At 36.7% G+C, this 15094-nt stretch overlaps 1 protein-coding gene across 1 annotated transcript in view; it reads right to left on the reverse strand.

The window, feature by feature from the left end:
• The window catches only part of pard3bb (par-3 family cell polarity regulator beta b), a 641621-nt gene that overhangs the window by 208371 nt on the left and 418156 nt on the right, over positions 1-15094 (reverse strand). The window contains exon 18 of the mRNA XM_056465228.1: positions 13861-14086. Coding sequence (XP_056321203.1) covers positions 13861-14086 — 226 coding nt within the window. The remainder of the gene's footprint in view (positions 1-13860; positions 14087-15094) is intronic.

The following is a 15094-nucleotide window of genomic DNA, read 5'->3' on the forward strand; positions in this document are numbered from 1 at the left end:
TCTTCCCCATTCTGATGCTTGGTTTGAACTGCAGCAGATCATCTTGACCATGTCTACATGCATAAATGCATTGAGTTGCTGCCATTTGATTGGCTGATTAAAAATTTACATTAACGAGCCGTTACACAGGTGTACCTAATAAAGTGGCCAGTCAGTGTATTTCTGTGCATATTTTAAATATGCATATTTGTATTTACATACAGAAACTTTTAAAAATCTTCCTTTATAACTTCAATCTTGTGCACACAGTGTATTAAGTTACTGTATAAAGAAAGAAAGAAAGAAAGAAAGACTTTTTAAGTCCAAATGGTTCATTTAGAAAGAAAAAAAAAAACATAAAAAACTTCAACCTGCAAATGCTCACAGTATTTGCTTGAATAGTAATATTACATCGAGGTAATATACTGTAAAACATGAATCCTCAACCTCAATACGCAAGCCTAATAATCATCAGACATGGCAACACTGAAAAAAGCTCCATTAAGAAGCCCACTTAACATAGAAACAGTACACATGTTTACTGTTGTTTTTGTTAATTACCTTTTATGAATCAGTTTGATTTAATGAATTAGTCCAAATGATTCATGAATCTATTTTAACAAATAAACAATTAATTTTAACCAGTGGGTTTTTATCCATCGGAATCAGATTGACTGAACAGATTGTTTGTTTCATTAATTGATGAATTGATTGATTCTGAACAAACAAATATTGTGATACAATTCTAGACAGGTATATAGCCAGGGGAGTTCGTTTGGCTCGAAAGACCCACCACCCTCTGACAAAGGTCCAGTTTTTGTCCCATACATGAGCTCATTTGTCCTATTATGATTGTTATGCCATCATAAGTTATCGAAATAACCCTTTAAAAAAAGTTAAGACCAAGCGGAAATCTGATGCAAGTGAAGTCAATTTTCACTGTATTGTTTTTTATAAGTACCTTTTATTCTAAATCTTGGACGTTATTCTTGAAAGAAATAAAATGACAAATAAAAAGTTGTGAAGTCACCAAAAGTGACTATTATTTTAATACTTATAAGGCCTAATATTAATACTTATTAGGCTATTGTTGTTATCCATGAATTTTCAAATGTACTTTTTTACAAGAGAAGCTAGAAAACTCGTGCAGCTTTACATTGATATTATCATGTTTTTTATTATTCATCTCATGTCATTTCATCTCAGCGGTCTTAGGAGAGAACTCTAGACATCACTCTTCCCAGACACTTTCTACAGCTCCTCCGGGGGGAATGCGCAGTCGTTCCCAGGCCAGCCGAGAAACATAGTCCCTCCAGCGAGTCCTGGGTCTTCCCCAAGGCCTCCTCCCGGTGGGACATGCCTGGAACACCTCCCTAAGTAGGCGTCCAGAAGGCATCCGAAACAGATGCCCAAGCCACCTCAGCTGACTTCTCTGGATGTGGAGGAGCAACGGCTCTACTCCAAGCTTCTCCTGGGTGACAGAGCTCCTCACCCTATCCATAAGGGTGCGCCCTGCCACCCTGTGAAGAAAACTCATTTCAGCCGTTTGTATCAGAGATCTTTCTGTAATGACCCAAACCGTAGGTTGACCGGTAAATTGAGAGCTTTGCCTTTCGGCTCAGCTCCTTCTTTACCACAACGGACCGATACATCGACCGCATTACTGCTGCATCAATCTGCCTGTGAATATTGCGTTCCACCCTTTCCCCACTCATGAACAAACCCCTAAGATACTTGAACACCTCCACCTGGGGTAAGGACTTTCCTCCAACCTGGAGATTTTATTATTCAAATGGCTAAATTCTGAGAAAGTTGAATGTGCTGGCCAGTTTAGTATTCGTCTAATAAATGACAAAAGGCAACAGTTTTAAATTTAAAACTTTAACAGATTGCTATTTTGTCCCCTAGTGATATATCATAAAGTAGCTTAAGAATAACTAGCCTCTTCATATTATTTTATTCTAAGTCTTTAGAAAATGTTTTCGGTACATCAAAAAGTGTGACCATCCGACAAGCTCATCTAGCAAAAAAATGAGCTTAAAATCTCACCAAAATGCAGTATTTAAACTAAATTAAATAGAAAATGAGTGGAATAACTGCAAAAAGGTCCACCCCTATCACTAGGCTGGCTACAGGCCTGCTAGAAATTGATCTAAAAGAACCTAACAATGATTTCCTTAATATTTTTTTCAGCTAAAAATGATAAAAACATTGGCAGCTATTCAGAAACAACATTGCCCTAAATTAGCCCTAAAATATGTCCTGAAGGGCGACACAGTGGTGCAGTAGGTAGTGATGTCGCCTCACAGCAAGAAGGTCGCTGGTTCGAGCCTCGGCTGGGTCAGTTGGCATTTCCGTGTGGAGTTTGCATGTTCTCCCTGCGTTCCTGTGGGTTTCCTCTGGGTGCTTTGGTTTCCCCCACAGTCCAAAGACATGCGGTACAGGTGAATTCGGAAGGCTAAATTGTCCGTAGTGTATGAGTGTGAGTAAGTGTGTATGGATGTTTCCCAGAGATGGGTTGCGGCTGAAAGGGCATCCGCTGTGTAAAAACATGTGGATAAGTTGGAGGTTTATTCCGCTGTGGCGACCCCGGATTAATAAAGGGACTAAGCCGAAAAGAAAATTAATTAATGAATATGTCCTGAATAAAAACCTTCTGTAAGAAAACTTAAAGATCTAAATTCTATTCAAATATGTTTTATCGTAAAAATAATCTTACACAAGTTACAAAAAGGCTTCTTTTGCTGGTGTGGATGATGCTACGCTTGTCATTACATTTATTTCCAGTTAGTTATCTTTCTAGATGTGAGCGAGCCTTAACTTTCATGCTTTTAATGAGTCAGTTACTAGTCTCTAAATGTTTCATTATTTCTCTGCTTTGTTTCAAGTCTTGCTGAATAGGTTACACACATCCACACACACACACACACAAAAAATCCTCATAAAGAAAAGATCAGCTATCACAGCAGCTGTGCTGGAATTTGCTGGAAGGCAAAATGGCCTAGAGATGTTAGAAAAAAAGGAGAGGAGAGAGGCAGAAGAGTGAGAAAGAAGAGAGGACAGCTGGTGACAGAATGGAGGGAGCGAGTCTGCTGCAGTCTCTGTTAATGGCAGAAGCAGGAGAACTGAACACTTGTTCTCACTCGCTCCTCTACATAAACATCCGCTGGGAAAGCCCAACCAACATTACACACACACACACTTTTTCTTTCTTTCCCTCTCATTTCACCACTCCACTCATTCAGCATCCATCACTTTTCATGGTTTTCACACAACAGAATTAACATACCCTGCTGGGGCAAAAAAGTGGTTGCTGCCGTAAGACCAGCTAAATCATCTTAGACTGGTTGAATCTGTTTTTAACATGCATGAAAGAGTTTAAAGACACACTGTTAATGTCTTGCCTTACAAGGTAAAGCTGTAAACCACATTCTTCTCTCACCTTTAATAGGAGAGTGTCTGAACTGCTGAATTGCTTCATGTTAAGGTTATTTATGTAGTATTTCATTTCTAATAAAAAAAAATAAGTAGCAGGGTTGATGAAAAAAAAAGTGAAGTCTGGAAGTGTTTAACACATTATAGTTTCACTAAGAGATGTTCGATGTGTCTGAAGAGAAATGCCTCAGATCTGATTGTAGGATAGATGATTACAGATAAAAATAAAATAAAATAAAATAAAATAAAATAAAATAAAATAAAATAAAAAAATAAATAAATAAAATAATAAATAAATATATATAAATAAATAAATAAATATAAATAAATAAATAAAATAAAATAAAATAATAAATAAATAAATAAATAAATAAATAAATAAATAAATAAATAAATAAATAAATAAATAAAATAAAATAAAATAAAATAAAATAAAATAAAATAAAATAAAATAAAATAAAATCTCTGCAAGTCTTTAAAATACTTATAAATGCAGATGCAATGAGAAATGCCTCAGGTCTGACTGCAGGATAGTTGAAAACAGATTTATAAAAATAAAGAAAAATAAACTAAAACAATAATAAATAAAATTTAAAAAAATAAAATGAAATAAAATAAAGTTTAATTAAATAAAATCTCTGTAAGTTTGTAAAATACTTATAAATGCAGATGCAAAGCATTTAAAAATCACTGTCCGCTTTTAAATCTGCAACTGCAGGTTTCCAGGGATTGTGTGTACAAGCCAGTGTAATGTGTGATGTTAAGGGTGTGTGTGTGTGTGTTTGTATATATGTGTGTGTATCACAGCAGCAAAATAAGGGGCATTTGGCAGTCCACACGGGCCTCCATCTGTCTGCAAGATGTAAAACATCCTAATGGGTCCCATCCTCCACCTAAGGCTATACCTTATACCCTGCCATAAAGCTACTCCATCTCTCTGTCACATAAACACTCACAAGCTATACGGCTCTCCTGTGGTGCTAAATCATCAGTTTTTCCTCACAAACACACTGCACAAACATTCACAAACAAATGTGTTAACACATACACACAAACAGATCTAAACATTAACCATTTTTTATAAACCATGCAAATAACAACTCACAAGACATTCCAGTGGGATCTGAAGTTAGCATGTTGCTAAGCTAAAAAGTTCAAAACTCAAGTGAGCATAATATACACAGCAGATACAAGCACTGAGTAAAATTATCAATGTTTTTCCAGAATATAAATAATTAACATAAAAAGTATCCACATAAAAACCCAAGATAAAAGTAAATACAACAGTGTTTTTGTACCACACAAGTATATTATACTGTATTAAAGCATCTACAACTCTTTGTTATGAATGCTACAGCATACTATAGCGTTAACTATAGTATACTAATAAACTGTAATGAATACTATAGTATACTTTAGTTTTCACTATAGTACATAAGCATGTAATTAACAAATCACTACATATTCCAATAGAGTCTGATGTTAGCATGTTGCTAAGCTAAAACAGTGTAAAAGCAAGGAGAAAATTGCCAATCTTGAATCAGAATTTAATTAAGTCATTCAAATAGTTTCTATGATGCTGTCAGTAGGTAACACACACAGAGCTAGCGTTAGCTTTAACAGCTATGCAACCGCTATCACGCAATACCTACAGTGTTAAACACACTATTTTAAGAGTCAAAGATTTAAAACATAAGCCATAAACCTGTTAATTGGCAATAGCAAGTTTCCTTATGATAAGATGACAAACCATAACACATCTGATAGCAGTGGTTTAAAGTAACAAAGCTCAAATACTCAAATTACTGTATTAGAGTAGTTTTTCTCAGGAATTGTATTTAGTTAGTAGGTTTAAAAATGTGTACTTTTACTTTCCTTTGAGTACATTTTTTGTGCAGTATTGGTACTTATTTTTTCTAGTGTAAGGGGACTAGAAAAATTAGTCCTGTGATTCCTGTCCAAACAAATCGTACATAGAAGGTAAATTGCATCATAATGAACTACCTCAAGACATGGGTGATTTATAATTGCAGCAAACTGTTTGGAAGCATAAACACTTGACATCGTTATTGGACATCAAAATACCACTGTCCTTAGACACTGGCTTGACTTAGATTTTGGTCCCTTGACATCACAACTGTAATCTAACCTAATATTAAAGTCTTATGGTGTTGTGTGCCTGCTGAGCAATAACTAAATGCACTACAGAATGTTACGTTTACACACATCCACAAATTAGATGTAAATGCATCAGCTTTTTAGAGCTTAATACTCACTACTCTTGAATACTTTTAAAAGGTCTACTTTTTACACATACTTTGAGTTATATTTACAAAAGATACTTTTACTCCACTTGCACTACATTTTTAGGCAAGTAATGGTACTTTTACTTGAGTATGATTTTTCAGTACTCCTTCCACCACCGTCTGACAGGAAAATGTATGTAATTCTACACTAAAATATTGGTAAACATGCAGATTCTGGAAGAAAACCTACATGTTCCTACATAATGCTACATTCCATTAGCTACATCCTAGTTGAAATAAGTATTACTTGTTATTTGTTTCAGTTCTTATGGGTGATATACTTTAGGAGTTTGTTACATCTTAATCATATTGCATTATTTTAGTGGATGTGTGTTTCCATGAGAACGTTTGTATTTGTGTGTAATAAAGTATTGTGCAACTTCTATACTGTACAATGGTGGATAGAGTACTGAAAAATCATACTTAGGTAAAAGTACTATTACTTGCCCAAAAATGTAGTGTGAATAAAAGTATCTGTTGTAAATATTACTCAATGTATGAATATAAAGTAGACCTTTTAAAATTACTCAAGACTAGTGAGTGCTATGCTGTAAAATGCTGATGCATTTACATGTAATTTGTGGATGTGTGTAAACCTTAACATTCTGTAGTGCATTTAGTTATTACTCATCAGGCACACAAAGTAATAAGGGATTAATATTAGGTTAGATTTAGGTTTTGATATCAGGCGACCAATATTCAATGTCTTGTCAGCATCTAAGGACAACATTATTTTGATGTCTAATAACAACGTCAAATGATGTTGACATTTGGTTGATTTTACATTGTGTTACAAAGTGACAAAAATCCAACGTTGAGCCAACATCTTAAACCAACGTCATATTGATGTCAAATACTGATATTTATTTGTCAGGTATGGCAACCAAAATCCAACGTCTGATAGAGGTCATAGTGGTAACGTCCTCACAACGTCAAACTGTAACATCATTAGACATTAGTGTTTAGTTGTTTTTAAATTTGACGTTGGACACTGACGTCAGCCTAATGTTGGGTTCTGATGTCAACACGAATTTCATTTCCAAACAAAATTCAAACTTCTCCATGGCGTTGGGGTACAACGTCAATCTGACGTCATGTTGATGTCTTGTGGCTGCTGGCTGTGTAAAGCCATTTCGGTCATCATACAGTAAACATCCATCATCTTCTCATCAGTGACATGCATCTAAATAGTCTAAAAATTAAAGATTTGGACATCTATTTGGACACTTTTAATGCTTCCAAACAGTTCTCTGCAATTAATGTATTGAGGTAGTTCATTATGATGGAATTTGATTGGACAGGAATCACAGAACTGAAGAAAAAATAAAGTATTGACTACAGATTTAAGGAAAGTAGTGGAGTAAAAGTACCAATACACCACCAAATAGGTATTCAAGGGAAAGTAAATTACGATTTCTGAGAAAAACTACTCAAATACAGTAGTTTGAGTCTTTGTTATTTGTTACTTTACACCACTGATACTGTATAAGTATGTACCTCAGCTTGTGGAAAAGATATTTGTAATAAAATATAATTTGTATAATTATCTTCATTGCCATTATTATAATGGTGGTTATCAGTAAGAGCTGCACAATTGGTTTGAATTATACATATTTACTGTACATTTAGGGTCATTTTGCTCACAAAAAATGTAGCAGATTTGTATTTAAATTGTATTTATATATATATATATATATATATATATATATATATATATATATATATATATATATATATATATAATTTTGTCAAATAATAAGTGATAATATAAAATAATAAGGCAGTACAAACTGATTTGCAGAAAATAGCAATGCTATTATATTATTTAGGAACCTGTTTTGAAAGGATTTTGAAAAGGAAAGGCTCGATTTAAACATCAGTCCTTTGAATCCTAAAGACAGTGACAGCGTAACATGAAAGGTCGATTTTCCTCTTTTGTCATATGTTTATCATTGAGCTGCAGGGCCGTATCCTGGCTTAATATCCCAGATTCACTACACTGCTCTGACCCACAGACACAGCTACCACCAGATCAACGCGGCCACTATCAGCACAATGGACACTGGCCAGTGACTCCCACTGGGCACTAAGTAGTGGCCAATAACAGTAAATGTGAGCCAGGCAGAGAACAAAATGCCCTGCATTCTGGCCAGCTAAAGATTTAACAGGCACATATGACACTGGGATGAAAAACAGAAAAGGAAACCAGAAAATAAATATTTTAACTCAAAGGTGACAATGTCTGCAACGTTTCTGACCTCAAATAAGAGACTTCTGTTCAGCATCAAAGAACCCAAATGGTGTCCATAAAATGATACTCAACTACAAAATCGCTGACATTCAATTGGACAAACCTGCATTTGATGGTAAACAAAGAGCGCAATACAACCTCTGCTGAAATTAAAGAACAGTTCACACAAAAACAACAACCCACAATCATTTTTTGTTCATTTCATACAAACATCTGGCTATATTCTGAGCTTTTAAAATTAACAACGGGCATTTCTGTAGGATCATAAGAATGTGACAGTGATTTTTGCTTGGTGACAAATTCATTTAATAGCTCTAAATGTAGGTTGTTGTTTTTATAGTGAGACTACACTTCAAATATTCAATTACTTGAAGCACTCTCTGATTTACAGTTGGTGAGGGTAGAGGTCATGGTCCTCAAGGGGCATCTCAGCTAGTCTGCACTTCACCTGCTCTTAACCTTTGAGGACAAACATCACAAGTACACATAATGCTAATTGGGAAGGTCAGTCAATAATTTTCTATTGATCTACACAGTGCTAGTAGATGGTTCAGTTCCTGGTTTCAGGGAAATATATGAAGACGCAAGAGCATTATTATATAGAATACAATATTATAAGGAATGAAAAAGAAAAGTTTGCATTTCAGTTTAAAGGGACAGTTCACACAAAACTGAACATTCTGTCACGATTTACTCACCTTTCATTTTTTCAAACCTGTCTGAGTTTCTGTTAAACACAAAGACATTATTTTTAAGAATGCTGAAAACCTGTAACCATGGATTTCCATAGTATTAGTTTTTCCTACTATGGAAGTCAATGATTACAGGTTTTCAGCTTACTTCATAATACCTTCTTTAGTGTTCAACAGAAGAAAGAAATTTGTAAAGGTATGGAACCACTTGAGAGAAAGTGAACCGTGTGGGTGAACGATCCATTTAAGTCCCAAATGTCACTATGAATAATAATTCCTTATATTTATATAGTGCTTTTCTGGATACTCAAAGTGCTTTACACATTGGGGGGTCTCCTCATCCACCACCAGTGTGCAGCATCCACCTGGATGACGTGACGACAGCCATATTGTGCCAGACCGCACACCACACACCAGCTGATTGATGAAGAGGAGACAGAGTGATGAAGCCAATTATGATTTGGGGATGGTTAGGAGGTGATGATGGACAGAGGCCAGCGGGCAAATTTGGCCAGGATGCCGGGTTTTCGAAGGACATCCTGGGAAATTTAAGGACCACAGAGAGTCAGGACCTCGGTTTAACGTCTCATCTGAAAGACGGCGCCCACTCAGCAGTATAGAGTCCCCTTCACTATACTGGGGCATTAGGACCCACACAGATCACAGGTTGAGCGCCACCTGCTGGTATCACTAACACCACTTCCGGCAGCAACCAAGCTTTCCCATTTGGTCTCCCATCCAGGTACTGACGGGCGCAGCCCTGCTTAGCTTCAGTGGGCGACCATGTGAGAGTTGCAGAGAGCTTGCTGCTGGCTAGCCGGCTATAAGATAATGGCTGTTTATTAGTACTTATAAAGTACATATTCTACATGATCTTATTGTATATCCCTAACCCTATCCATAAGCTAAACCTAACTACTACCTTAATAACCATTAATAAGTACCCAATTGGGAGTTGAAAGCGCTAAAAGACATAATGGTTATCAGTGAGAAGTTTACATTAAAATAAAGTGTGACCAAAAGTTTGCAGTGTATGTAGGTGAGAAGCCCCACAAGAAAATAATATTTTAGGTAAAATAACAAATATATCTGAGGATTTGATAATTAAAGAAACAATTATACAAAAAGAGAAAAGAAAGCTAAAATGAATGGCCATCTGATAGAGATTACTTCCCCCAAATTGTATAGTTTCCCCATTTACTTTGTTGAAGATTTAGTCAATGGTGATTTACATGGACATGTATTCCATTTTAAATTCTGTTATGATAATAATTTGGTATTGTTACAAATATTTATTAGATTTATGATCCAAAGAAAATAGTAAGTAAAGAAGGTCGATGGTTCAAGTCCCGGCTGGGCCAGTTGGTATTTCTGCATGTTCTCCCTGTGTTGGGGTGGGTTGCTCCAGTTTCCCCCACAGTCCAAAGACATGCGGTATAGGTGAATTGATTAACTAAATTGGCCATTGTGTATGTGTGTGAATGAGTGTGTATGGATATTTTTTAATTCTGGGTTGGAGCTGGAAGGACATCCGCTGTGTAAAACATATGCTGGATAAGTTGGCAGTTCATTCCGCTGTGGCGATCCCTCATGAATAAAGGGTCTAAGACGAAAGAAAATGAATGAATGACTGAAAATAGTACATATAGTAAATAGGCCTCACTTTATATCACTCCCTGGACAATCCAGATGACCACAGGGTTCATGTGGGTATTTGTGTATTGTATATACAAAACCTTAAAAATGAAGGTCATGTTGAGCAGAAACTAATCCTTTAACCCAGACTCACTGTTAAAAACATCCATGAGTGCTCACACTCCCTGAACCTTCAAAAAAGTTGACTTGCGGAGAATTAAACTCTTCTATCAACACACTTTCAGTTCATTCAATTCATGTTATTTGGCCCGGGCAGGGTGACAGGGCAATCTTGCGCCAAAATAATCCAGGTTTCGTCAGCGAAGGCTGTGTCAGATTCCACAGCACACACCATCAAAACACACGCCTCTTGAATCCACATTTCTAATCCCTGCCGCCTGCCAAATATAAATAAATGAACCGCCGGTGGTTCTCAATAACCTTTTCATCCCTCACCCCATCAGCCACCGACAAGCCAACACATAAACGCTTATCTCCTCAGAACAATGCTGCACATTATAATGATTGCATGGGCGCAGGAGGAGAGCTGGCCACAGTGGGCACACCGGCAGACACTAGGAAGAGCAAAAACAGTGGGATCAGTCGGATTAAAGGATGCGAGAGCCATATCGAAGCCCACACTTTAGGACAAGTCGAGACGGTTCACCTTGAGAACGACACCAGCTAAATCAAGCTCTCCGGCTGTTTGCCTCTCTCCGCTGATTCTGTTTCTCTCTCTCTGCTGGAATATTCAGCGTGTTGCTATAACAGCATGGTGTGCTTTTCAGTTTTCCCGGCAGTCATCCAAATTAAAACAATTATAGAGCTAATTGCCCGTTAGGTGGAGCCTGCCGGGGCGTCCATGCTCTGATTTGTAGAATCACTCATGCGGGTCGTCCTCTACTGTGATGAAGCGGCCTGGTCTTGCTGGTGCCGGAATCATCGCCGGCCAGCCGATGGACAGGCAGATGGGCAGGGGTTGGCACAGGTGCCCACCATGATGCAAATTAGGCCTGGCGCTGGCGCAGTGTGAAGACAGGGGAGATTGAGCGCCGTGACGCAGAGATGGTGTGCCATATGGAGCTGGAGCTGACTGCTCTGTTTACCAGCGGTCGAAGTCAGTTACACACACGCAAGTGGGCCGAAACACTTTCAACCACGGGCACGAGCCAGCAGAGCGTCCCAACAGCAGCACGGGCCAACATTCCACCACACGACATGTGACTGCTTGATGACCTACCGCCACAGCTTAGTATGTGTCAAATCAACAGTCATCCATCCTGACCTTTGCATGTGTGGGAGAATCTGTTAATTAAACCAGCCTTAAGCTTAGTTGTCTATATTCAAATCATTTACTCAAACTTTTGCTGTTCTAAATCTGACTGACTTCCTTCAGATAAATTTTATGTTATTCACATTTTGTATTCATTAACGTTAAAGAGAGACTGAAAAAATACACCAAAAGATCCTGAGTTAACTCTGTGACATTTTGGAAGTTCCAAAATCCAAGCTTTTCTAAGAGCTACAATATGAGTGAACCTGATAGTGAAGATTAATCAAATTTATGAAACTTATATTCTCTCTGCATCCGAACATGAGCTTTTACCTACTTTTGCAATAGGTTAAAAAAGGTCTAGTTTGTCCCAATAGTATTGATAAAACGGTTGACAAAAATATAACATCTGAAACAGTCTTCCAATAGACACTTTAGCATCCCATGAGGCCACTTGAGTGTGTTTGTGAATAAATCAAGATAAAGCACAACAATGGAGACAGTAGACAGTGACAATACTACATGTTTTAAAGGTGCTGTATGTAAGTTTTTGACTTTTAAAGCATAAAAATAGCATAATATATTTGCAGATATTTAAGAAATATGGCAAAGGGAACATACTTGTTTATCTGAAAAACAATGAAGAAGTCAGTTATTCTGCTTTGAAAATGTGTTTCCCGTGCCGGAACTCTGTCTTTGTTTTGGTAAATTTAACCTGCCCAATGCCAGTTTAGCCAATTATATTTCAGCCCCCCGGCTTGCCTTGTAGGAAAACTGTGTATTTCATTCATTCATTTATAAAGACTCTCAAAGCATGCGTCCGTGACTTAAATGTGACCTCCGGTGGACAGTACAAGACTCCGAAATGAGACAGATTCAGTTCCACATGAGGTTATTAATTAGCAAATGATATAAATATTAAAGGTTGCATTGTATCCCCGTGTCCTAAAAACACGCCTTGTGACGAAATACGCAGTGTTAAGCAATTTGGCTGTTTGCACCAGACGAAACAACAGAAATTTAAATACAGCCATTCAGAAGCACAGAATAGTGCACTCACTCACAAAATGGTTAGGTTTATAATCTAATAATACATATTAACCCTCTTTAACATAATTAAATGTAGATGCTGAATCACTCATACAGTATGTGTTCAGTTCTAAAGTTCAATTTCAAAGGTTTATTTTATTTTTCAGATCTGAGGTGAACTATCTGCTGCTGCTTTCAGTGTATCGCAATAAATGTCTTGTTAAATGGCATTCAAACTCACATTGTTATCATTTAACACTGAATAAAGCACATGAGGTGTACCTAAGGTGATCAATGTGATAGTTTTCTGTTGTTCACCTGTGAGAAATAGAAGCCGTTTCTAATAGATCCATTCGAGGTGCTGGTTAGGACAAAAACTCATTTTATTATGGAAAATATTCCTTCTATCGGGTGCCGTTGCTTTTATTTAGAACAGAGTTTAAATCACTCGCTCCTGTCCTCAATCTGGCAACCTGCACTTGTGTTTGTTTTGATCCAGGAGTGCAATACCTGGTTCAAGCACTGGGTGTCAAACTTACATGCTGTACTTTTAAGTCTACATTGCATTCACTCTACATATATAGTGATACTATATAAAATATAACTTTATACCAATGTTGAAACAAGTTTCACACCAAATGTAGGACCTACTACACAACAATTTGTTGAAATGACCAAAAATCTAACAGCAGACAGAACACATATAGACGGATGAATATTTTAGTTTGATCTCATGTGACCTATTTTATAGTCCTGCTATAAAACTGTTCAGTTTGATAGACACTTAAATAAGGCTGTAGTGCAGCCTGATTAAATATGACAGGAACAGCAAAAAGATGAATAACTGATCAAAGCCTAATTAGTCAGTGACATAATCAACAACAATCTGATTAATCATTAAAACAATTTAAAAAAACTATATTATTGCTGCCTTACTATCCATCAAGATTTGATTAATAGTGCTTAAGTCAATTGGACTATTACATCCATGCTATCTTATGATGCTTGTGTATCTTTTTGAAGCCTTCAAAAGCAATCATTGTAATTTTCTGGAAAAATGACTGACCAAAATATATTTCCAAATACCTTCGATGGTGTTCTACAGAAGAAAGCAAGCTTTGGAAAAACATGAGGGTTATTAAAATACAGAATTTTCATTTGTGTGTGAGCTATCCCTTTAAGAGAGACACAAAACAACAAAGACAGAAGAGGAAAGGGACAGACAAAAGCAAGTATAAACACAAAGAACTGGGGTCTTGCCTCAGCAATCCGAATCCTTTCTTCTTGGTCTTCTTATCCAACTCATCACCGACCTCCTCTGATTTCTTTTTCTCCTTCTCCTTTCCTTTGCTTTTCATCTTCTCTTTCTTCTTGCTTTTGGCCTTTTTCTTTTTGTCTTTCTTGTTCTCCTCATTGTCTCCCGCACCTTGTCTGGAGGAGCCACTGGCTGGAGTGTCTCGTCCAGAGCTTTGCTCTGACCCCTCATCTGTATTTACAACAAGCAAACAAACATATGAATATATAAAGTGCATATTTTAATGATGCATACTATTGATTAGGGCTGCACGAAGAACTGAAGGTAATTTCTATGCGCATTTTGCCAGTAAAGTCAGTTATGTAATCAGTATTATATCTCTAGCACCTGCTTTCAGATGGAGCAGTAATCATCCTGTCATAGGCTGTTTCTCAATTCCAAGAATGCTGAGAACTGTTCTTGTGAAGACCGTTCTTGCCAAATTACCTTGGAAGAACGAACTTGGGAGACCGCGAGAACAGAGAACACGTCCTGTGAGAAATGAGATGCTGCATTCTTCCTGACGGTCATGTGATCTTCACGCGTTTTTAACAGCAAATTATTGTTTATCCCATTTTCACAATATATATTATGCATAAAGACCTTACAAATATATGTTGTGCAATACAGATAAAACTAATTTTGATACAAATTTCAACAAATAAACAACCTTATTGTGTTTATGCCTTTATTAAGATTTTCATGTTAATGTTTCCTTTCACCGTCTCATTTAGGGAAACTCCAAAATGGTCTTGAGTTTTGGAACTGAACTTTGGCAGTTGATGATGACATTACACGAGAACACGAGGATGCAAGAACGATGAGGAACGCATATTGAGAAACAGTCATTTTGACAGTTGTTTGCATGATTTGTGTTGCTGCTATATCTGAAAGCATGTAAAAAGACAAGATTTATAACATATATTGGCTACAAACTCACTTTATACATTAAATTGAGTGTTTGAAATAAATAATTCTGTAGTTCTGTCTTAATTAGTCATCAACAATAATCAGTTAAAGAGCCCATATTATGGGTTTTTGAAAATGACCTTCCATGCAGTGTGTTACAGCTCAAAGTGAAGTGAAATATCCAGCTAAGGCTTAAATCTGAAAGTGCACCGTGTTTAAAACTATTGATTCATCTTTAAAAGAGCCGACTCATAGTCGTTAGAATGTAACGAGTCTTTAGCTCAAGCTCCG

The sequence above is a fragment of the Danio aesculapii genome, chromosome 9, assembly GCF_903798145.1.
Source record: "Danio aesculapii chromosome 9, fDanAes4.1, whole genome shotgun sequence".
NCBI classification, from domain to species: Eukaryota; Metazoa; Chordata; class Actinopteri; order Cypriniformes; family Danionidae; genus Danio; species Danio aesculapii.